The following is a 26746-nucleotide window of genomic DNA, read 5'->3' as shown; positions in this document are numbered from 1 at the left end:
GTGTGTGTGTGTGTGTGTGTGTGTGTGTGTGTGTGTGTGTGAGTGAATTACTAAGGGACCAAACTGCTGAGGTCATCAGTTCCTAGACATACACACTACTTAAAATAACTCATGCTAAGAACAACACACACATGCATGCCGGAGGGAGGACTCGAACCTCTGGTGGGAGGGGCCGTGCAATCCGTGACATGGTGCCTCAAACTGTGCGGCCACTCAGCATGGCATTTTTTTTTTAATGCAGCTGTGACAGAAACTGAAAAGGCAAAATTTAGTAATCCAAGTTCCTGGTTCTCACTCTTACATTATGCTAAAACTCTATTTAAAAAAGTAAGTAATTCTACATGAAATGTATTCATAATGATGAATATGGAGTACCATCAGCTGCATAACGGAAAGACGACAATTAAAATTTGTGCCAGACTGGGACTCAAAGCCAGATTTCCCACTTATCGTGAGTGGTTACCTTACCATTTGCCTATTTGAGCAAGACTTACAGTTAGACTCAACCTTCCATATGCTGTCAACCATGTGTCCACAACCTGTACTTGTACAACCATTATGTATGTTCCTTTACAGGGGAGGCATTTTATTGGAAAGTTGTTTGCCTGGTGTCGGCAGATAAATACGATATTGAAGTGCCTGTGTTATTCTGAATTACGATGCAAAGTTCATGTATTTCATAATGGGTGTAGTCGCCACAGTGCCTGTTCCTTATCATGCATGCGTTTACAAATAAATACATAAAACTTTGTCAGCATGACCATTAGAATTTTCCAAATCTATTAAAAACTGCGGTAAAAGTTGACATAATTAACTATAAAATTTGAGTTTTTTCCAAACATGAAGTTGAAAATGTAAAAGCTCATTCATTTTTTCATAAATTTAATAAATTCTAAGGTTTCATACACCTGTAAGTATGGTTTGTATGCTGTGGAAAATTCATCAAAGAATCTCTCTTACTTATGAAGAAAAGTGTACCTATAGCAACAAATGCAGCCAATGATAAGTGAAAAAATGATGAAATTTCACATGTAAAAAAATTATTTGGTTATGTTTTTGAACTTCCACTGCTAAGATTGTGAATCCTGAATCCTTCCTGATCATGCTTACAAAGTTTTATGAATTTATTTGTAAAAGTATAGACAGTGGAAATTAAAATGTCCTGTGGTGCCTCTCCTGCTCCAAGTCAGCCTGTTTGATGACACTCTATCTCACTTATGTAATTTTGATCACATGTTAAGGCCATCAGTATGACATACATTAGTGTCCAGGCACTTGTTGGCCAGACAAGGACAAAAATAAATACCCGCATAATGAAAGATGAAATGGTCATTCACAAAGCAAATAAAAAAAAAAGGTCAGCATGCAATTGCTGTACTGCCACAAAGACAACTGACCCAGCAGTAAGTACATGCTGCATTGAAAAACAGCTGTAATTTCTAAAACTCAACATGGTCACAAGACTTAGTGAAATTAGAGTAAATTTCACACAAAAATTTCGAGATAATTTCAAAAGCTATAATTCTGATGGCTCCAGGCAAAGAAAATGCAAATAAAAAATAAATATCTAAATTTATTGTACAGCCTTTCAGTAGAGAACTGTTCTCTGTTATTGGAAAAGGGCATAGGTCACACCCTCTAAAGAAAAAGCAGAAGGAGGGGACCAGGCTCAGATATCTATGTTTCTAGGTAAAGCACAGGGCACAATTAGTTTTTTAAGGAAATCGGTATGGATTCCGCAAACATTGATCAAATAGTGCCCTAAGTAAAACTATTCACAAAAAATATCATTTGCACCATGAATAAAGATTAATCTGGTGGATTTGGTGTTTCTAAACTTTCAAACATCCTTTGCTCCAGTACCATACTGACACTGTTGTGGTCTTCAGTCCTGAGACTGGCTTGATGCAGCTCTCCAGGCTACTCTATCCTGTGCAGGCTGCTTCATCTCCCAGTACCTACTGCAGCCTACATCCTTCTGAATCTGCTTAGTGTATTCCTCTCTTGGTCTCCCTCTACAATTTTTACCCTCCATGCTGCCCTCCAATACTAAATTGGTGATCCCTTGATGCCTCAGAACATGTCCTACCAACCGATCCCTTCTTCTAGTCAAGTTGTGCCACAAATTCCTCATCTCCCCAATTCTATTCAATATCTCCTCATTAGTTATGTGATCTACCCATCTAATCTTCAGCATTCTTCTGTAGCACCACATTTCAAAAGCTTCTATTCTCTTCTTGTCCAAACTATTTATCGTCCATGTTTCATTTCCATACATGACTACACTCCATACAAATACTTTCAGAAACGACTTCCTGACACTTAAATCTATACTTGATGTTAACAAATTTCTCTTCTTCAGAAACGCTTTCCTTGCCATTGCCAGTCTACATGTCTGCCCATGATATAATTTTCATGACCTACTTGTTAAAATGTCCCAGAAAGAAATCATAACTTACTACATACTGGGACTTTAAATGTGTTAATTTCTCTGCACTTGCAACTGAGGTGCACGAAATAGTTTGGGGGACATCTTCTGTTCCATTCTTGGACATAAACAAAAAACTTCATGGACTTACTATCAATGTTACTCAATTTTATGACAAATATGCCCCCAAAGAGCAGAAAAGTAATAAGGAACTCTGCGCCTTGACTAACTAAAGATGATATCTGGTTTACGGGGCATTCAGCTGAGCGACTACCAGTGCCCATACAAATTCCCAATCTTTTTGATTTCCAGTCTCGCCACTTCCCTAAATGATGATGAAATGATGAGAACAACACAAACAGCCAAACCCTGGGTGGAGAAAAGTTCCATCTCAGCTGGGAATCAAACCCGGCCCCCATGTTCTAGAGGCAACAGCACCAGCCACTAAACCACGTGCTGCGGACATTAACTGAAGAGCTAAAACATCTCATGAAACTCAGAAACACTGCAAATTGGGCATATGGACTATTTCCCAGGCCCGAAAATCATATCTCTTAGCAGCAATAGTGGAACAGAGTCAGTCACGCTGTGAGAAATGCAAAACTCAGGCATACCCATGCATTAACTGACACCAGAAACAGACCAGTTGTCCTATGGAAAAACCTGTGTGGTCTTGGTATAGCAAAGTAAAAGCTACAGCTGATCCCATAGTACCAGCCAAAGATCTAAAACGGTAGTCCACATTACCTACGACTACACCTGAACCACAAACAAAACAGAGACTCAATGGTTACTCAGTGGGAGTAAACAAGTGCAGATGCAAAAAATTCTATCTAAAGCATATTACTTGTACATAGTGTCAAAAAAGTCATCATGTGTATCAGATCAGCATCTACTGCACATCACAGTCCAAATGATTAAGCCCACTATAATAGATATTTTCAATCACTCCTCAAACACAAGTGTTTTCTCTGAGGCCTGGAAACAAGGACTACATAAATCATTACCTAAAAAGGATGTTGCCACAGCACCCTCTGAGTATCAACCTGTTTGCATTCTTTCTGCACTGTCCAAGACCTTAAAATATGTAGTCCTTGACCAGCTAGCACGTTACCTAACTACAAACAACCTAGTAGACAAATAACAATCAGGCTTCTATAAAGATCACAGTATAACATCTGCCTTAACAAAGGTAACAGATAACCTGAAGCTTGCCATGACTACACAAGAGGCAATTATTGTGTGCTCCTTAGACTTCAGCAAAGTCTTGACACTGTTGACTTTGACATTTTACTTGCCAAATTTAGCAGCCTAAATTTCTTGCCAAGTGCAGTGCAATTGTTTCACTCATACCTGATGTCTCACCAGCAGTGCATCATGTCTGGCACTATAAAGTTACTCTGGAAGCAGGTTGTATCAGGCATCCCTCAGGGTTTGGTATTAGGACCTATACTCTTTCCATTGTATGTAAATGATGTGTGATAATTTTTATACTACTGCAAATACCACATGTACACTGATGATCTCCAGTTGTATCTAAGTGCAAAACCAATAAACCTGAAGCCAACAAACAAGAATCCCAGTATCAACATGTGTGCGCTATCAAAATTGGCACACAATATAGCATTAAAGCTCAACCCATCCAAAACCTATGCAGTACTCGTTGGTCATTCTAGGACCATTAGCCAGAAATATTGGGAATCCCTACAATATTTAACCCTAAATGGGTCACATATCAACTTCTCTAACATCTAGAGGTAATAACAGATGAAAATATAATATGGAATGAGTACATAACTGTGATATGCAAGAAGGCATCAGCATCTACAAAAATATAAAAAGGTCTTCCATCTTGACCTGAAGAAGAAGCTTGCGAAAATGCTTATACCTCCAATTATTGATTACAGTGATATTATCCTGCAAGGCCTTTCTTGGTAAACCTCATGGTGCCTAGAACGAACTGGTTATGAATGCCTGTGATGTTCAACCCTTTGACCACATTTCACGATCGTATACACAGCAAGACTTGCTACGTGCAGACAAGCAGACAAGTGCACAGATTTCTATATCCTCTGTCTTCTCTACTGTCTCATCAATGGACACTGTCCCTCATATCTCTCCTTGGCCTTAATGCTCTTGTCTGAACAACATGGCAGAAACACCCACTCCCATCAGAGCAAAATCTTTTCTGTCCCACTCCATCTTTCAGCCACTTTCTCGAAGTTTTTGCAGTAATAGGAACAGGACTCTGGAATAACCTCCCACTTTGTGTAAGAGAACTGAATAAAGAATCTAGTAAAGCAATAATAAGGACTACCACTGTTCCTGTATGCACCTGTTGCCCTTGTACATCCCCCATTCCAAGCTGATCTCCCTCAGTTCCCAGTATTCTTAGCTGATGCAGTCTCCTTAAATTTCCTGTCCCCAGAACTTGCTAGATCAGAAAACATCTATTTTGTACATTTACAAACTATTTTTATATCTGACAGTATCATTATTGCTATTATTATTATTATTATTATTATTATTTCTTTCCTTTCTCAGACGTTATGTCTGGTTAAAAATGGAAAGTGATGCAGACCTTGATCAAGCATGACTTCCTTTTAACTGTACAGTATATGTTACATTGCATTTAGGAACTTTCGGGTAATTGAACATGTATCAATAATTACAGATTTCTGTAGTTGTATATATACATTTGGATGAAGCTGTATTGCATTGATGTACTGGTGGATATTGTGTGGTATGACTCCTGTAGTTGATAGTGTAATTGGTATAATGTCAACTTTATCCTGATGCCACATGTCCTTGACTTCCTCAGCCAGTTGGATGTATTTTTCAATTTTTTTTCTCCTGTTTTCTTCTGTATATTTGTTGTATTGGGTATGGATATTTTGATTAGTTGTGTTAATTTCTTCTTTTTATTGGTGAGTATGATGCCAGGTTTATTATGTGGTATTGTTTTATCTGTTATAATGGTTCTGTTCCAGTATAATTTGTATTCATCATTCTCCAGTACATTTTGTGTTGCATACTTGTATGTGGGAATGTGTTGTTTTATTAGTTTATGTTGTATGTTATTATTATTATTGTATTATTATTACTATTACTACTATTATCACTATTAATGGCAGCAGCTGTAGTATTATAAGTACTGCCAGTATTAACTTAATCAGTCCATAGTTCATATTATTTAGTCAGACTGTCATTTCAGACAGTCAAATAATTTTAATACTATTTGTCATATTAAAATTGTTGTGTCTTAATAACTATGACGTAAAAAAAGTACTGTACATGTGAAATCCTGGTCCGATGAATGAGAGGCCTCTTGGTCATAAGTTTAAAAGTTTGCCCCGCTATGCATCTGAAGATGAAATTGCTACAAAAAAAGTTACGGGAGATAAAATAGTAATAAAAGAGAAGGCTTATTTTGTTATTGTTTACAAGGTCTTTATTAGTGGAATATTTGCTTCTGCAAATACTCAACTTTTTTTCTGAAGTAGTCTTAGCTTGTTATCTTCTTTTGGGTCTATTTAAGCTTTCAGCAAATGATTGTTTCATTGAGAAGCAGCAGCATTTTATCACTGCTAAACAGAGTGCTTCTCAGATTTAAGATGTTTCTCAACATTATCTGTGTTTTCACATCCAGTTCAATAATTAAAATATATGCAAAACACTGATTTCAAATTTGTAGCATATTAGCCCTGATTACCATAATGCTGAGCCCTTCCATGGGCCATGTGACCTGTAGTTAACAACACTACAGACAGAATCAAAAAGGTACTTATAGTCATAATACAATCAAAAATAGCTCTATTTGTGCTTTACATGAAGACTCTCAGTGTGACTGGTATAGAGCGGACATTATAACATAGCAGGTGGCTGCAAATGTAAACAAGCAAGCTATGAATGCCTCACAAGTGAAGAGCGATGGGGGCAAATAAGTCCTGCCTCCCTTTCACAATGTCACCAGCCTACATCTGTGTTCTCTCAGAAAGCAGAACTGACACATGGATTGCCAATCCCTTCTGGTGTTGTGAGAGTCCCACTAGAACTCTGTGATGGACCAGGATTAGAGTCTCTTCATGCATTTCAAATTAAGAAAAGAAAATAATGAGCTATGAACAACACAGAGTATAGTGGAGTACACAGAGCTCATGATAAAGGCTATCACGCAATTACTAGCTGAGGCTGACTTCATTGTAAATGAGCTAGTTCTTGCCTGACCTTTACCAGTATCTTATACGACCATAGTTTGAAATACCACAAACCTAAAACTGCAATGTTAAAGTATCCACAGTTTTGTATAATATCAACTTTAGCTAGCTAGCTAGCTAGCAGTCTCTGTTGTAAGATGTTAAGTCCCGTAGCTGCGCCATATAGTGCCATACCTGGCATCTATCTTGTCTATGCGACCATCCTACTTTTCTACAGACCTTGCAACCACCCACTGTTTGACATGTGACCAGAGCATAACTTATGAGCACACAGAATCATTGTTGCATTCATGCATGGGTGTGCTATTTATTTTGCAAATGCATTCTGGTAGCCTTTTCAAAAATTTTATGCACAAAATCAAGCTACTCCAAACTATCCCTGGTTAACATAGTTCACCTGTATACAGTTCACTATGAAATAGCATTTATTTTGTAAATTTGCATTTTTGCATTTTGAAGCAGAATTTGCATGTATATTTCCACTTACCGCAAATGCAAATTTTTCAGGTCCCTACTGATTGCTTTGATCCATGGCATTCAGGGTGTCATATGAGAAAATCGTGAGTTGCATTTTGCATGGCTGCTGTTTTCAAAGTCCTTTCTGTTTCATATGGCAGTAACTCTGTTTGACACAACACATTATGTTTGAGCTAAGAATATGTTTTAGGATTCTATAAGAGATGGACAGCAGTTTTATGGGTCACTTCTGCTGCCCTTCCTGTAGATGAGTGTGACCAATGGTTTCTGCCAGCCACTGGATCAAATTTTCGGTATGATGGATGAATGATAAATTTGGTTAAAACAGGAGCTAATTCAGCTACAAATTCTTTTTAAAATCTGACAGGAATTCCCTCAGACATAGGATCCTTCTTTAATTTTTGTGATCTCAGTTATTTCTCAACATCATTGAGACTAATATGCAATACCATAAAAAAAAGAAACACAGAGTTCAGATGCTATGCTTTTGACTTGTTTTTTGAGAGATCTTTCAATTGTCTGTGGTAGTCATTGAAGGTTTGACAGTCAAACATATTTCATTTAGCACATTTCTATCTACAGCCCAATGCCTGTCCTTACACCTATTATGCAGTAATCACTGTCTCTTTAGAAGGATCTTCACAGAGATTGTAAACCATGGAGGGTCCCTCCCATCATGAACTAGACTAGGTACAGTTGACCAAACAAAATTGTTCACACTGAAAATGGCTAAGACCCACATTGGGCATTCTCGGCATGTATAGCCAAGTCACAAACTGTTGCAATACTTTTGCTCATTAATGCTCATGCTGGGTTACAGTGATAACATACTGTCACACCAGTAAGCCATGCTATACACAACATTGAAAAGTATTACCAATTAAACATAATACACAAAGTCTTAGGATGTTGAAAGTGATCACATAATATGTAGTGATTTGACCAACAAGGCTACATGCAGTCCAAAACTTTTAGTGTTGCTGTGCAAGCAGCATATGGTCAGAGTGCCTGGTTGTCACTCATTGAATCAGAGAGCGGTTCCACCGTATGACAATTTTTTTTTTTTTTTTTGTCTCTGTTGTAACAGGTGTCAATGGTCTTTCTATGGTAGCTTCTCTTGTCTTAATGGGTGCAGCACTGGTGCATATTATTTCAAGTCTTTAAGGGAACTATTGTAATACTAGCTAACAAAAACTGTATCCCAAAAGTCACAAAATTTCAAACAAAATTCATTCAAGTTATTTTAAGTGCATTCGTTCTATACAAGTGAGAGTACACTATTTGAAGGAGTAAGTAATTTTAGAGCAAGCAGACATCTATCAAAATTGTATGTGTTATGAAGCATGTATTTCAAATGTAGGAGAGGGTAACTAATGAAGTAATTATTCAGGTCATTGGGATGAATGAGACTGGTAATGATGTACTTCCTTTTTTCTCCAAATGTAATGATAAGGCTTAACGGCAATCTTTTCGTCTTATTATTTGGGAACACTAGAATTCACTACCAATTTAGAATACAATCACATCCAAATTAAGTTGTCAAAGAAAAAGTTTTGCTTGTATGCATAAAACTATTTGCACAACTAGCAGACAGAATGAGAAAGCAATGTAGTGGAAAAAAATCATTAAGATGAAATGGAGTGATGGGAAATAAATGTTTAATGATGAGCTCATAAAGGTGGGTTTCAAAGTTAAATTACAAATATGCTGGGAAAAATAAGGTAAAGTATTCAGTGTAATTGGTCTGAATAAGATGCTTAAATTATAACAGAAATATTTATTAAAGTCCAGTTGGATGTGTATGATGATCCGAAAGAGATAAGCAGGTACAAAACTGCACGATCTTCCAACTGAAAGGACAGGCACAGAATATGGTTTTTTAATGGAAACTATAGTTTGTTTCTCCCTTATTTCCACTGAAAATAGAACTCAATAACTTCAGTAGTCTGCAAATATGAAATTACAGATGCCAGAAAACAGAATGGACTGTACTTTGCCTCACTGCAATTAGAATTTAACTTGACAAAATGACTATTTATGTTCTGATATGACATTGTTTTTAATTTACAACGTCCTCTCTAACACAAACTTCAATTCACGTTTTCAGCTTATTTTCCCCTTCTTAGATCATCACTATTGCCGAGGCTTCTGGTATTGGAATAGCACCTGACCGTTGAATGTAAATGGGAAATCCTGCCTGTAACTCAGGTGTAGGTGAACTATTGTGGGAGAGTTCACTAACGTGAGACAGCAAGATTCTCATTAAAGTCATTGCTCAGCTCTGTTGAAAAATATCAGAATTTAGTTCTCACACCACTTGAGGTACAGAGAAGTGACAATAAGATTATTACGGAAGTGGACGTTGTCAAGAACACTTGATTTTAAAAGTTTTGAATTTTAAGTTTTTTTATGTTTATGTACTTGTAGGGAGTTAATATCTTAAGTTGATTATAATCTCCATAAAGTACTCTTTCATTTGCTATTACGAATTCTGGCTAGGTTTCTTGTGTAACATGGCTTATTTGTAATATGCAATAAAAGGGGTATCCTAGTAAGCAACAAAGAGCATACTAGAACATGCTATCTCATTTAAGGATAACTTCAGCTTACCACCCTATTAGATGGAATTAGACTCATATTTTTACCAAGTGGTTGTGTTAATACTTGATGGGTATCAATCACATTTGTGTGACAGACAAAGCAAGAGAAACCTGCATCCTCAACAACCATTTATCACACCATTCCACACATAATATGCAGCGTCTTGCGAGGAACTCGTGGGACAGTTTAAATGCACTATCCCTAATATATAAAACCTGTGGACAAATAACCAAGATCAAGTAGTGAACTCATTTTTAGAGTTCTGTGTCTCAGCTGGTAAAAACTGAACCTTTATAAAATCACTTTGTTGCCTGTCTGGCTGTTTGTCTGACTGTTAAGACCCCTGTTCCTCAGGAACGGGTAAAGGTAACAAGGTGAAATTTATGTCACACACTAAAGTCTCAGCTCCTTGGTGGTGTGAACAATTTAAACTTCTAAGTAAATGCAATAAGAAGATGCATCCATTTATGTCTCATATTTTGATACTTACAAACTTACTGATCAAAACCATAGTGTCCTTCCTGTTGACATAGAATTATAAAATATGGCAAGATGTAACATTTCACAGTACAAGTAAAGAAAAAAATCCAAAAATTGTTAATTTGTCATTATATCAAATTTTTTATTTTATTTTTGCCACTTGTTGTCTGTCTATTTGTTTGTTTGTCTGTCTGTCTGTCTGTCTGTCTCTCTGTCTGTCTGTCCGTCCGTCTGCTAAGACTCCTTTTTCTCAAGAATAAGTAGAGGTATCAAGTTGAAATTTCTGTCTAATACTAAGGTCTATGTTCCCTTGGGTGTGCAAATAGTTTAAGCCTCTTCGTTGATGCAATCAAAAGATATACACCACATATTTTGATGCTCACAAGCTCATCATCAAACCCTATAAACGAACTAGCTATATACTGTACATATCAGGCCTGGTGGTTTAGTGATAAGTAGTATGCAGGGAAACAGAGGGATTGCAGGATCAAATCTTGGTTGCATCATGGATTTTTTAGTCTTCATTTTAATCTAGTGAGGAGCTGCCAGAAATAATACATGGTTTGGATTACACGTTAAGCTGCAGATCCCCTTTCTTCGTTGAATAACTAGGGTAAGTTAGTGACACACAAGTCAGTGAAGCGGCCTCCAATAGAAAAACTTGCACAAGGCCACTGAGCCAGACAATAGTACTATTATTATTTCTTTCCTTTCTCAGACGTTATTATTATTATTGTTATTATTATTATTATTATTATTATTATTATTGCTATTGCTATCATTATTGTTATCTATATACATGATTAAGTTTGTACAGAACACTCAGAACATGAGTCCTCCTTGCAATTGTCCAGTTTTTATTACGTCATTTGGAATGGCCTACATCAGAACAGTAAACATGGAAAATGCTATAAACAACCTCTCGAAAAAAGAACTGGAAAACAGGACTCTTCCCATATACTTGGAGACAATAACTTTGTAATACACCAGGAGTCTGACATACTAAATGTGAGTCTAAATGTATCTGGCCAGTTCCAAAAATCAGCAAGCTACATCAAGTAATATCACTGTGTTCTGAATCTGTTATGTAGCTAACATTGTCTCCATACATGGAATGTTTAAAAATGTTCACAGAGAAGAAAACTACCATGGAATCAAAGGAGATAGAAGTGAAAGTTTTAACCTTGAAAAAGAAAATGAGAAAAACAAGGAATATAATCTTCCAGTCATTTGGCGTTTGATACAAATTAATTGAGAACAATGGTCCAGATGTGCAATCTGAAAAAGACAAAAATGAAGAAGACGCTGAATGCATATCTACAGTGGTCATTTCTCTCAAGATCAACATAGAGAAATGGGCACAGTTCATGGAATCTCTCCTTGAGCTCCTGAATAATGTTAACCTGAAAAAGAGCTTTTGTATGGCCTAACTGCATTTATTTTGCACAATAAATGCAGAAAATGTTGAACAGGCAGTAATGAATAGAATATTACTGTTTTAGAGTAACTTGTTCTTATATTTGTCAATATTAAGGGTTTTCTTTGACTATCTCATATAGCGATACCATTTCTATTTTGATTCCAGTTGATTTTTTTGTACGTTTTTTCAAACACACATTTATTAATTGTTGAGTAGCATGAATTCAATAAATAAAATTTAAAGTACAATTAACAAACATACAGTATTACCAAATGTGTAATATGAAGTGGAGTAATGAGAGTAGTATGAGGCCCACACACCACTGGCATCAATTATCTGTCTCATCCTATGAGGCAGGGGTGTAGTCAGCCTTTGGAAATATGTCTAACTGTCGGTGATACTCTCCCATGTATTCAAAACTAGGTCCCACAATTGGTCAGATGTGCTTTGGGCTGGTGCCAGCAGTGTAAGTTCATATGATACTTCATTGTGCCCCACACATTTTCAGTGGGATTCAAGTCCAGCACTTGAACAGGTCAGTCAGTCAGGTCATCGTCGTGTTGTGAAAGCCAATGCTGAACAACTCGACTTGAGTGAGCAAGTGAATGATCCTGCTGGTTCTGGATCACTCCATTGGGATAATACATCCTCACACTTTCCACCATAATATGTTTCATGATGTGCGCATACTGATCTATGGAGAGATGACCATATATTTGATAAAGTATTCCTATCCCATTTGATGACATCAATCCCCAGCATGAGTCTGTGATGTGGCCAGCACACAAATGCTGCACCATATACCGTGGAATACTGTGAGTCATTAACATGCTACCTGTGGACCCTCACCAGACCCTCATTCACTGAGCTAAATATTGACTTATCTGAAACGATGACATGGTGCCAGTCATGGTCTACACTCAATTTGGTGAATACAAGCCTATAAAGTTTGTGGTCATCAGAGAGGGTCTCTTCATCAGCAGTCCTAAGGGCTCTAAGGCCAGCACTCTGTAAACGGTTGTGAATGGTCTGTGAGCATCCAGGGACATTGCTCTCATTCTTGAGTTAAATGGCATTTAAAAATGGATGTTACATACAGATATCAATAACACATTGTGCTGATGAGGTGTTGACACTTTTCCTAAGCCTAGGCCTCAAAGCAAGTCATTTGCCTCTGTTTTTTGCCACCATTTTATACACTTATGGGCACAAAGAGGTTGACAAACCTGGCTGCTGCTTCATGCACATGAAAACCATCATAGTGGATGTGTTTCAGGATGCTACATCTCAGGGCCTGCATACACTCAGACATTTTGGCAGTAAATGAGTGTTTTTCATATAGCTAGCTGTGGCACAGAGTGTTTTCATATTCGGCACAGTTCGGCTATATTCACATAATGCTTGCCACACAACAACAAAAAATACAATGTTAAAAAAAGTATTGCATCAAGGGAATGAGAACCCTAATTACTTCTGTGGAATTCCTGAGCCTCATACACATATCCACACTGATATCTCAGTATTTCAACTGTATAAAAGTAATGTTATAATGAACACATAAAAAATACATGGTTATTATATGCAGCCACAGAAAATCAAAAATGTCTGCAAGTAAAATTGTTTACAATAAGAAGGAACAAACACACTGTTAAACATATGCTGCTTGTGGTGCTACTGCCTTTGCCAGTGTGTGTTGTGTTACCCCCACTGGTGCGAAATGCACACAACTGAAGGTCGCCGAGCTTATCAAGACGTGCAAACAGTTTCGTTTTGCTGACTGTACATTTCTATCCAGTGCTTTTAAGCTTGACGCTTACTTCCTCTATTTCCTTCTGCACAGAGGCAAATGTTTTGACTTCCTCTTTGAAATGTGACCTAACTGCCTCTTTAGCTAGCTTACTGAACATGTAAATAATTTAAGCATAAAGCTTTTAAGCACTTCACTTGCTCCCTTTGCTTCTGGTACTATGCAGTGATTTTTTTCGGTTTGTGTCATTAAACCTGGATCGTATCTTTGTCCGGTGTTTATATTCCTCTCACTATTGTCACACTGGTATTTAAGATGGACAGTTTTACTTACATCTTTTTCCATGTTCTCTTTCTGCTTACTCGGTACCATAAAAAATCCTCACTTAGTGTAGCAGGTCTCCTAGTTCTCAGGCATCTGTCTTGAGATCAACAGCAGAAGCAGCTTCCAATCAAGACAGATGCCTGAGAACTAGGAGACCTGCTACACTAAGTGAGGATTTTTTATGGTACCGAGTAAGCAGAAAGAGAACATGGAAAAAGATGTAAGTAAAACTGTCCATCTTAAATACCAGTGTGACAATAGTGAGAGGAATATAAACACCGGACAAAGATACGATCCAGGTTTAATGACACAAACCGAAAAAAATCACTGCATAGTACCAGAAGCAAAGGGAGAAAGTGAAGTGCTTAGTATATTACAGGAAGGGGAACTATTACATTTAAAGCCAACTGTTAGAATACTTCACCAAAATGTTCAATACATAAACAATAAAACAGAGGAACTAGAGGTAATATTACAGGAGTATAGGCCAAACATTCTAGTAGTTACAGAACATGGGCTAAAAGAAAATCACATAGGAATTTACAACTTGAAGAATTATGTGAAAGTAGCCAGTTTTTGCAGAACTTCCTATAAAGGTGGTGGGGTTGCCATTTTTTCTAACTATAAATCAACTAAAGCCATAAATATAACAAAATATGCTATAGAATTGAGCTTTGAAGCTACAGCACTGGAAACTAACATTGCTGGGAATTTATGTTGTGTATTAGGTTTGTATCAATCACCAAATTGTATAATTAAAACCTTCTTTGAACAGCTGGAAGATATAATCCAACACCTCTCAAAAACATATGCTTATTTGATCATTATAGGAGATCTGAACATAGACACGAGTAAAAATACAGACAATACTAAGACCCTACTGGACTTATTGTGCATATACAATCTAAAAATAAAAATAGATAAACCAACCAGAGTAACAAAGCATAGTGAAACTATTATTGATTATGTAATAACAAATATTCCTACATACTATTGTGATACACAGGTAATACACTCCACATAGCAGACCATTTTGCAATCATGATAGACATAAATATAAAGACTAGTGATTCAGTGCAGAAGATATGGGAGATGAGAAGACAGAACTACCCACATAACATAAATCTGCTAAAAAAGATGTTAGAGGCAGAAAACTGGGAAACAATATATGCAGCTAAAGATGCAAACACCAAATGGAACCAGTTTTATTCTTTATTCAATTATTATTATTATGTTACATGTCCTGTTAGTAAAAGGCTTGTCAAACAGCAACAAAAAAAGAAAAGCTGGGTGACTGAAGAAGTAATCCATGCCAGAAATAATCTGAGAGTGTATTATGACCTCTCCAAACAAAAAAATAATGAGGCCTACAACACACTGTATAAAATAAAAAAGAAAGAGTACTGTAGTTTTATCAGAGAAACTAAAGCATCATTCATCAGGATGTCTATAGATAAGGGAAAGAACTACTCAAAAGGTTTATGGTTGTTCATTAATGGAGAGAGAGGAAAAGTAACAAATCGGGCAGAGGACATCTGCCCACTGATGAGTGGGAAAAGCAACGCAAACCCTCTAGAAGTAGCCAATACTTTTAACAGATATTATATTACTGTAGCAGATGAATTAATAAGTCAAAATAAAACAAATGCAGTAAGTAAATTGTTAAACCCCCCACATACAAATCATACTATGGTTTTCATACCTACAACAGATGCAGAAGTGTCAAACCTAATAAAACAACTTAAAATTAAACACTCTTCTGGCTTGGATGGTGTTACATCACAATCTCATAAAGGAATGCAGAGAATGTATATTAAAACCATTGACACACATGCTGAATGCTGCGATAGAAGAAGGTATATTTCCAGATTCGCTGAAAGTAAGTAAAGTGAAGCCAATATTTAAGAAAGGGAACAGGGATGAATTAGGAAATTACAGGCCAATATCATTGATCTCAACATTTGCTAAAATCTATGAAATGATAATAAAGAACAGAATTGTAAGTTTTATAACAAAGTACAGTATACTGCATTCATCACAACATGGTTTCAGAGAAGGGAAGTCAACAAAAACAGCATCAACAGATATAACTGAGCACATTCTTAATTTACTTGACAGGCAACAAAAGACTTGTGGGATTTTTATGGACCTATCTAAGGCATTTGATTGTGTGAACCACTCAAAATTAATGATGAAATTATATCAGTATGGAATTAGAGGAAAATGCTACGACATACTTAAATCATACATTACAAATAGGAAACAATGCACAGAAATCAGACATACTAGTGGGGGAAATATAACAAACTACATATCAGAATTACAAACAGTTAAACACGGTGTGCTGCAAGGATCTGTGCTTGGGCCAATACTATTTATACTCTACGTAAATGACTTCCCTAGCTATATAAATCAGAAACTTATAATGTATGCTGATGACACAACAATCATTTGCACAGCTGACACAAAGGAGGAGCTTGAGAAGGAAGCACTCCTGACTATTGAAAATGCAAATAAATATTTAACACAAAACAACCTGTTTATGAATCAGTCTAAAACAATGAACGTAGTATTTCAGACCAAGCATAGTGAAAATTATAATATAAATGTTAATATAAATGGAAAGACTATTAAAGAAGTAACCAGCACAAATCTTCTAGGAACTATAATAGACAAACATTTGGCATGGGGGGAGCACATAGATGCACTGTGTAAAAAGATAAACAAACAGATCTTCATCATGCATAAAACAGCTAAGACTGTGGATGATAAAGTCCTCAGATCAATGTATTATGGACTTGTCTTCCCACATTTGTCTTATTCAGTTCATATATGGGGAAATGCACAAGCTGGCTACCTAAAAAGAATATTCACAATTCAGAAAAGGGTAGTGAGATGCATTGCAAAAATACCACCAAGACAGACCTGTAGGCAAGCTTTTGTACACTATAATATTATGACAGTATATTCACTGTATATATACCAAAGCATAATGGTGGTAAGGTCAAGTGATAAACACCTCCTAAATAAAGATGTACACAAACACGGTACAAGAGGAAATGAAAATTACTACATGACAAACAGAAATCTAAAACTGTCTATGACTGCCCCAGAAGAAGCAGGCAAAAGGTTTTTTAATTAACTCCCCAAGATCATTAAAAAAGAAACAGATCTAAAATGTTTTAAAAATCATTTGAAACTATATCTCACAGAGAAATGTATATACAGTTTGAGTGAATACTAAGATGGTGTTTAAATATATCATTACTGAAATGTACCTGTAAAAATTATCATTTCTGTATGTTTTTTTTTTATTTGTGTGTACGTATAATGTGAAATATGTAAAACCTTTGTATGATTATGGACTATTTCTGTTTAATCATTTGTTTCATTTATATATATATTGAAATCAAGTTTGATGTTAAAAGGCTATTGTATGACACACCCAATACTCTCAGCTGGATTTTCAGCTGGAGTCCATGGGCAAAGAATAAATAAATAAATAAATAAATAAATAAATAAATGACGCACTGGGTAGCAGAAGCATTGCGTAATTGATAGGCAAACCAAAAGATCATGAAAACTCTGTCAGCTTTCGGAAGAAATCTGTGTGTGTGTGTGTGTGTGTGTGTGTGTGTGTGTGTGTGTGTGTGTGTGTGTGTGATCAGAGGATTTACCTGAGAGCTAGCAACGTTTACATTCTCTCTTGTATGTGCATGTTGATGATTCAATGCTTCTGCTACTTGGCGAATAGCCTACATCTCCCCTAAATGATTTACATTCTGTCAGAACTTAACTTACTGTTTACTGAACATGTAGATCTTTTTGCTTCTTGTAGTTGCTATTTGAACTTTAGCAATCATTGTTGCTACAACTGGCACATGTCACTGACAACAGTTTCTATATGGTCATCCTCAAGGAGGCCATGTCTAAATGTTGTCATTAGATATAATATATATCTATCACATGTGGATACACATCCATCAATTAAAAACTGTAATTATCTCATCAGACAGCAAATAAGAAATTGAGAATTAAGAATCTATTAACTCCACAATAATTCCCAGAGAACAGCAACATGCTGACCACTTGTCATGTCATCCTGTGCCAATGATAGCATTGGATGCGGTACGGAGTTGTCAGCTTTAAAAACCTTGCAGCTGCTACTTCTCATTGAAGTAGCTCCTCCCCTAGCTTTAATTAAGCAACGAGTTCAGCATCTTGTTCACTCATTCATTGTGATTTGTAGATTCTTTCAAGAATGAGAACCTTCAGAGACGTGGAAAATGAAGACTGTGTGGATGAAGACAGCAGGGAATTTATTTAATAAAGGTATTTAGCCACATGATGTTCCAGGTGTGATTAAAACAAAGGAAAGGAAAACCTCAAATGAAATAAGTAAAGTAGGCACAAGTGTGAATCAAATGATAACAGGAATGTGGCAGAATGAGCTGAATTTGGAACTGTCTTCACGAAGATATGAGAAAATACAATGAATATTTGATAAGATAAATTATTGAAAACAATAAAAATATGATGAAAATCAAACAGAAGCTAAAGACAGGTAGACATCACTTTTTATCAGTTAATATGGCAGATGGCACAGTAGCTAACAACAGAAAGAAGATTGTGAAATCATTCCAAGTTTTCTTTAACACGCTGATAGTTCTGGCAATGATTTACAAACACAGATAGTTAACAATGAAAATAATATCATTCTAGAGGTAATACCAGACAAAAGTAAGTGTATGTAGTCAATAAAGATACAGAGGGTGGGAAGGTGCCTAGAGATGCTGAAATTTTAACACAAATTTTTAAAGCTGGAGGCAAATGAATACAAAAGGAACTTACAAAAGTATTTATGCACTGCCAGCAAATGGAGTCAATTTCCAAAAACTGCAATAACAGTGTTATTGTTTTACTTTACAAGTAAAGAGACAGACAACACAGAATATATAACAAACAGGTCCCCTCTGTAATGCAGAAAGTATTAACTAAAACTGTTACCAGTCACAAAGGAAAAAACCAATTTATTTTAACAAAGTAAAGGAACACGCTGGCTTTAGAATGGACCAGTTATACTGAAATTAATGGAATATGAATTACTACTTGGCCTGGGAATGACAAATTTTGAGAAGGCTTTTGATGCAGCAAATGCCAATATGATTACTTCTGAACATAAATTAGTCAAGTTATGGACCAGTTAATGTGCTGAAGATAACAACTGCAGGGACAGGAAAGGCACGAGAGAATGAGTGATATTGACATCAAGTGCCTTTGGTACTGAAACAGAATTTTCAAAATAAAGCATTTGTCATTATGAAATGGACAGTTTAAAATCAGTGTGTATTACCAGTTATGACTCATGGCAAAGAGATATGGACTTTTAATGTGAAAACCATTCAATAACTGAGGGAGTTCAGTGTGCGCTGGAGACAGCCAGGAGAAGAAACTTATGGCTCAGGGAGCAAACTATAGTTTAGCATGTGACTGCAGTGAAAACAACACATGGGTGGCTGGGATGTGTAGCAAGGGGAACAAATGGAAGATGATGCACAAGTTCTTCAGTGGGTCCCAAGAGTAAGAAATGACTAAGATTGTGATGTAATGGAAGATGTGTAGCTGATGATAATATGGGAGCAACATGGATGTGTACAGCTGAAGACATAAGTGCAACTAGTTTAAATTACCTCTAGCAATACTTGACATGTATAGATCACTGTCTGACAGACGTAATTCTATTAATATATGTGCACAAATTTTCTGTCATAAGCTATCTCTCCTACACTGCGTAACTTAAGCCAAACAGTCAGCTTTGCACCAGAAGTATGGCTCAAATTTATCCAAGCAAAGTTTCTTAGATAAGGTAAAACATTACAAAAATATTTACCACTCAAAACAGATGTGATCCAGTGATCCACACCTACCTTCCAACAATTTCTCTTGCTCTTTCTTGTAAATACTGTCTATTGTTATGTAAATCTATAAAACGCTGGACACTGAATGGAAGCAGTTCTGTTGTTGGTTCACCTTCAATGATCCACTCAGCCACTGCTTTCCCAATCCCTCCAGCACCTTGCAATGAATTACCATTCATCCCCACTGCTACAAAGTAGTTGTCTACCTAAATAGGAAGAATGGGCAGTCACAGTCTTTCAGTTTATTGAAATACCTTCTTACAATGGCTACTGGCAAAAATTAGCCATGCCAAAACAAACTTGTGCCTCACTTACCTCAGGTGTTTCTCCCAGAATCCACTTTCCATCAGGAGTAAAATTATCTGGTGAATTAGTAAGGATTGGCGTTGCCATGTCATTCAGTATAGGTAACCTGTGTACCGCTTTCTCCCACAGTGGTTCTGCAAGCATGGTAAGAAAAAGAGTACTGTTCTCAAAATTCTTGAGTCATTAATTCTCTTGGTAAAATGGTCATATATCTCAAGTGAGCTAGTTCAATATCATATATTTCTTCCTATCTGACATGTTTGCTCCTTTGGGGATACACTACATGAGTATTGAAGGGATTTACAGTTAAGTCTATAAATGATGAGTAGGCATGTATGTGAGGTGTGTCGTGTTTGTGTTTTACGAACAGGTTTTTACATTATGTCATGAAGCGCTGAAGATCAGTTCTGAATACATGACGTATGACACCTACAGCTCAGATTCACTTAGATTTCAAATAAAAAAAGTTGTAGAGTACAGATACTTTGGACTGTTTTTACTGTAACAGCACTTATTGCACATATGAGTGATATTTCGGAGACAGAGACTGCCAAGCAGTCACAGTTGGGCCTGAGTACATGGAGACAACAGTGACTGTGTGTGTGTAAATGGTGCTTGTGTTAAGGTGTCTGAGTTTTTTACATCTGATGAAAGACTCAGTCCAATAGCCAAATACATCTAGCATTCTTCTTCATTGTGTCTGTCTGTGATGGAAGATGGATACACAAAGACTACATTTGTGATGTCAACAAAATACTGATAAATTTACAGAATGTTTGTGTTGGCTAGTTATTAATATAAAATGGTTCAGCAAATGTGTTAATTAAATTGTTTTGGGGAAAATGAGTTTAAACTATTTAAATAGATGTAGAGAAGGAGGGAAAGTGGCAAAACTTCTGACATAAGCAAGCAAAAGGAAACTAAAATATTCCAAGAAGAGTACTGGTTTTATAAAAAATGTAAATTTAACGCTGTAGCAATTAATGATTATTTATTGAGACATAAAATGGAGATTTTTGGTACACTGGAAGGAAGCAGCTGCTCATACAAAAATTCACAATGAGACTGGAAAGTCACAACCACTTTTGTGTTTAAATAGGTGTATAACAATGACAAGAACAATACATCAAAATTTAAAGACTGTGGCAGTCTTTCGCTGCACAGCTGTCCCAGCAGTTCCGTATGCCCCTAGCTCGCAATGGCCACCTGCTAAGGCAGTGAGTTTCTCCCTTCATATGTTAGTTCTGTCCCAAGCTGTTGATCCTATTGTGTGACCAGAAACGTGCACACTACGGACACTGGTTACTGGTACAGAACAGTAGCTCGGTCGATAGCAAGAGTTCGGCTGACCTCGCCTTGATCAGTCACCTCCTTCTACTCGCAGTGTCAACATCAGTTCCTGTTATGTCCTCACACTGCTACGGACATGCCACATGACAACATATACCGTGCAGTTTTCATAGACACCCACGCCATGTTGTCTCTACCATGCTGCACAGCTGGGCTTTTAAATGGTGTTTCATGTCGTGTCTTCTGCCAAAGACTATTAATTCCACACTGCATGTCGGAATATCATTGCCCTGGTGAAACTCGGGATGAGACTACCACCTTGCTTGGCATCTGCTTTTTTACCATGCCGCTCATTTTTCCAGCACCACCCATGCCAGCAAGTGACTTTGTTCAGAGCTTATCAATTTTGAGACTATTTTGTGCGTTTCTTTGTAGTCACGTACTCAGTAATTAGATGTGTTCCTTGAACAAGTGTGAAAATTGTTCCTTGTGCGGCACCTACCACACTTTGTTCTACCGTTTGGTAATCAATTCACAAATTAGGTAAGGAAGCATTCCTACATTGGTGTTCCAATAAAAGACTCCATCAAATTAATTTCTTATTTCAGCATGGTGTTGGCCCCCTTGTTCCATTACCACCCATTTAGACTTCCACGCATGTGTGCACTCCAGTTTTTTTGCATATTTCAAATCACAAGCTATCTATCCTGCATGTTCTGCTGTCCTCTGTGCAACCTAGCCATGCCTCACTGCACGCAGCTGCTGCTTGGCTTCACACGTTGTCACTGTCAAAGTGACTGTGTGCCTTGTGGAACTGGGACACAGCAATGATCACCTGCACACGCAAGTCGTGGCGACGAGACCACCGGCAGCCCACCCATCAGTTCCTGACTCCACGCCAATGCCTGCAGCAGCCCCTGCTTCTGCTGCCTTTGCCACCATCCCTTCCTACCTCAACACAATCTACATCTACATCTACATTTATACTCCGCAAGCCACCCAATGGTGGGTGGCGGAGGGCACTTTACATGCCACTGCCATTACCTCCCTTTCCTGTTCCAGTCACTTATGGTTCGCGGAAAGAATGACTGCCAGAAAGCCTCCGTGCATGCTTGAATCTCTAATTTTACATTCGTGATCTCCTCGGGAGGTATAAGTAGGGGGAAACAATATATTTGATACCTCATCCAGAAATGCACCCTCTCGAAACCTGGACAGCTACACCGCGATGCAGAGTGCCTCTCCTGCAGAGTCTGCCTCTCGAGTTTGCTAGACATCTCCGTAACGCTATCACATTTACCAAATAGCTCTGTGATGAAACGCGCCACTCTTCTTTGGATCCTCTCTATCTCCTCAGTCAACCCGACCTGGTACGGATCCCACACTGATGAGCAATACTCAAGTATAGGTCGAACGAATGTTTTGTAAGCCACCTCCTTTGTTGATGGACTACATTTTCTAAGGACTCTCGCAATGAATCTCAACCTGGCACCCGCCTTATCAACAATTAATTTTATATGATAATTCCACTGACGCTCATTGCTCCGCATACCACCATCGCTCCCTCTGGCTGTGCCGCAGCTTACCTATTGCCTTTCAATTCATGGGATCCGTGCCTATGGTTTTCCTTGGTGGACGCCATCTTTGCCAGTTGCAGCTTCACTTAGGATGCCACCAAGTTTACTACGGTAATCAGCCAGCTCGAGCCAACATATGCTATGGAGGTCCATGATGTCATTTCACTGTCCTCAGCCACCAACTGCTATGAGACACTATGGCACCACCTTGTGACACAACTCACATTCTCCGAAATGCAGCACATCTGGGTCCCCCTTTTCCTCGAGCAGGTTGGGGACCAGAAACTTGTGCAATCCCTGCACAAGCTCTGAAGCCTGATGGCTTCCTATAAAACACCTGGCTGGCTGGCCTCCTGGCTCCGACACAGACAGCTGTGGTGTGGCACACCAACATCTCCCTCACTGACACCGCCCCCTTGCTGACCTGGTTCAAGAGACACTGGCCTCCCTGCCCCCCCCCCCCCCCCCCCAACGCTACCACCATCTGATCAACATTGGCTCCAAGTTATCTATCTTCCTGTGGCAGCTCATGCTGGACTGTGGCACTGTCTCAGCCATGCTCCTGATGGCAGCAAAGAACTCCACGATCTCCACGCATACAGCATACGTCACTGAGTCCTTGACCTTGGCCTACAATGGGACATCTCCTGGACCTTCACCATCGCTGACTTCATTGACCCCATTATCAGGGCAGACTTCATCGGACACTACTGCCTCTTCCTGACATTACAGGCTGGTGCTTCATTGACAGCAACACCAGGACATCAACAAAGTGCACCATTCATTTTGCTTTTCTTTTGGATGTGACGCAGCCAAGCTAATGGCACAATTTCCTGCTCTCATGTGCCTGCCCAGCATGCCTTGGGAGGTCTGGCATTCAACTGTTCACTACATCGAAACTACCCCTGGAGCACCCGTTTGCCGGCCAAGGTGCCTACCATCACACAAACTTGAGATCACCATGATCGAGTATGATGAGCTGCTTGCAGCCTGTGTGCTGCATCCTTCAAAGAGCCTGTGGGTGTGTGCCATTCACCTTGTCACAATGAAAGATGGCTCCTGGCATCCATACAGTGATTACCAGAAGCTAAACAAATGCATCAAGATTAGCAAACCAATTGGGATTAACAGAATAAAGAAACAAATTTTCCTGCACAAAAAACTGAAAAGTGTGGGTTCTTCAGGAAACTGAATCAATGTGTTCTGGCAAAGCAATGTGTTTGAACATACTTCCTGTCATTTGAAGCAATATTCAAGAAACAATATGTTTGACTGGCATTAGCTCTGATCCACTAAGACATCAGTAACTACTGAAGGGAACTGAATGTAGCAATGAAAACAGAGACATACATTTTACACACTCTGATCCTATAAATGCTGTTAATATATCTCATTAATGTGGATACTTCTCAAACATTTATAGTCTGTGACATATTGAGAATAATCTTGCATGACCACATCCAAAAAAAGTGTTTTCTGATACCTGGGACATGTACAGAAATTGCCTGAAAAAAGGATGGACCCCACCTCCTTTTCTCTCTTTCCTTTCTCCCTCCAAAAACCCTGGAGGTAGTAGACTAAAGAACAGTTCTAAAAATCACTGCCAAAGAATATTTGAATAAAATAAGCAGAAAGATATGTAAAAATATGACAGTTTACTTCTGAGAAAAACAAAGTAGTCAACTAAGACATGAAAGCCATAAAACAAAATGTCTATAGTCAAGTAGTAACACACAATGAGAGTCTGTTTAGAAAGTAAACCAGATGCCCATCCACATGCTACCTAAGGATCTAAAAAGACCAACACACTTTGGACCAGTAACTGATTGCAAACATAGCTCTAGACCAAATGATCTCGGTGCTTCAAGATTTTACTTGATATCCCTATATAATCAAAAGAATTAATTCTTTTCATTGCTTGAATAATTTTTTGTAATTTAGTGAATGTGATGTCTGTTAGTATGCCTGCCTCATCTACCAGAGTAAACTTGTAACATCTGTACTGAGATGGAAGAATGCACGCCAACACAATAGCCAGTTTTGCAGAGAGGAAGCTAAATCACACGAAGACTGTACAAAAAAGAAAGAGAGAGAATAATGTTAACTGAATATTCCATAGGATTTTAGTAGAACAACATTATAATAAATGGAAAGCACTAGGTTGCTTTTGTTCTATATTATACTACATACTGTAAAACAAAAGTAAAGTAGTGCTTTTCGTTCATTAGAGAGAGAATAAATTGAAGTTACCAGAAAAAATACTGAGTAATAAAATCGGACGCAGTCGAAAGAAATATAGTATGAGGCAAAAGGTATTCTTATAAAGTTCCTATTTGGAAATATATTGAAGATAAAACACACAATCTAACAACTGTCCATGCATGAAATGTTGCCACACATAAATTAAACAGTGTAATCCTACATTTTAGCGATAAAAAATTACAACATGAATACATATGCCATGAATAAAACAGATTCTGAAAGTTAAATGTATCCCAAAAAGAGATTTACATGTCTATATCACCCTATTCTAAAATAATGGAAGCAGTAAAGGCAACCACTCACAATATAAATGAGGCATTGAGTGACTGACAGGTGTGTAAAAGAAGACTGAAACTAGTGGCAAACTCCTAAACACCCACACACACACACACACACACACACACACACACACACACACACACACACACACACACACACACATTTTCTGATGGACTACATGCAGCCAACAGGAATGATGTTGCTGTTGTTCATATTATGTGTGTGTTTTTCTTAGTTAGGTCTGAAGAAGAATACTGTCTGAAAGCCTAGCAACAGTTTCAGTCTCATTATTTTGTTCAACATGCTTCTCATTTCAGAGACAGGGAATCCATAGTTGTTTTAGCAATCTGATTAAATATCAACACCAATGTCATAAAAAAATTGTATTTCATGACCAGTTTTGGCCCTTAGGCCATTATCAAGGGGTCAAATACATCTTTCCACCTGGTCATGCTATTTTTTTTTTTTTTTTTTTTTTTTTGTTTTTTGTTATTTTGTCCAACATGATCCTCATTTTGGACATAGGGCACTTACAGTTGTTGCTATCAATTTGATTAAACAGCAACTCCAGTTGCATAAAACATATTTCATGGCCATTATCAAGTGGTTTGTTTATTTGCGTATTGATTGATTAATGCCTCAGCTCCATAATGACTGTTTACATTTCCTCCTTCCATTATTTGTAGTCCACTTAGGAGTTTCCAGTATCACAATCAATTTGAATTTACAGTTATAAGAAATACAGTAGTTGGAGTCACCAGGCACAGAAAGTTCACTTACTGAAATGGGCCCAGTCTTGAGGTAAGCGATTTCTCCATTCTTCAGGAATACCTCCACCCCCAAATGCAGGTTTTGCTTCTTTTTCAAAACCACCGACCATAAAACCTCCTTCCCACTCTCTAGCATATGTATGTGCATCATAATCCCTCACGCATGGCAACCATGGATCTAACAACAGTTGTGGTGACGCAGTTGTTGCATAGAAGTGTTCTGCTGGGACAGCAGGCACACGCACCTTAGGGCTACATCGCTGGCCCAGCTCTCTTGCCCACTGCCATAAGAGGATAACAAAGAAGAATTAATGGCATATTTAACATAAAGAAAATACTAAGTAAGAACTATAAACCTGAGAACTTTTGGAATGAATAATCACAGAAATTATCTTCTCTTTCATGCCCCTTGTCTACCAGAGTAGAGTGAACTAATGTTGGTGACAATTTCATTGTAGTAGCTCACATTTGTGATTTTAAGAAGTTAGGAAGTGCAAATCCATGTTTGATAGACAACAGGGTTTTTTCTTTATTTATCAATTTTCATCCTTTGTAGATAATAGATTTTTTAATGTAGCTTAGCACTGCTTGCAGTGCCACATTTGCATAGTTATGAATATTGTAATGTAGCCTCCCACACCCACATTTTG

General features: G+C 37.7%; 1 protein-coding gene across 2 annotated transcripts in view; it reads right to left on the bottom strand.

Annotated features, from left to right (window-relative positions):
• LOC126484608 (pyruvate dehydrogenase phosphatase regulatory subunit, mitochondrial-like) overlaps positions 1-26746 on the bottom strand; it is a 167034-nt gene that overhangs the window by 74481 nt on the left and 65807 nt on the right. For both annotated transcript variants that reach the window (XR_007587888.1, XM_050108183.1), the window contains exons 7-9: positions 26107-26377; positions 19928-20052; positions 19622-19818 (exon numbers count right to left, since the gene is read on the bottom strand). Coding sequence is in view for 1 of the 2 variants with exons in the window: in XM_050108183.1 (XP_049964140.1) it covers positions 19622-19818; positions 19928-20052; positions 26107-26377 (593 nt within the window). In the remaining variant the exon portion in view is untranslated. The remainder of the gene's footprint in view (positions 1-19621; positions 19819-19927; positions 20053-26106; positions 26378-26746) is intronic.

Source organism: Schistocerca serialis, chromosome 6 (assembly GCF_023864345.2).
Source record: "Schistocerca serialis cubense isolate TAMUIC-IGC-003099 chromosome 6, iqSchSeri2.2, whole genome shotgun sequence".
NCBI lineage: Eukaryota > Metazoa > Arthropoda > Insecta > Orthoptera > Acrididae > Schistocerca > Schistocerca serialis.
The sequence above is the reverse complement of the archived record's forward strand: the minus strand, read 5'-3'. Positions and strand labels throughout refer to the sequence as shown.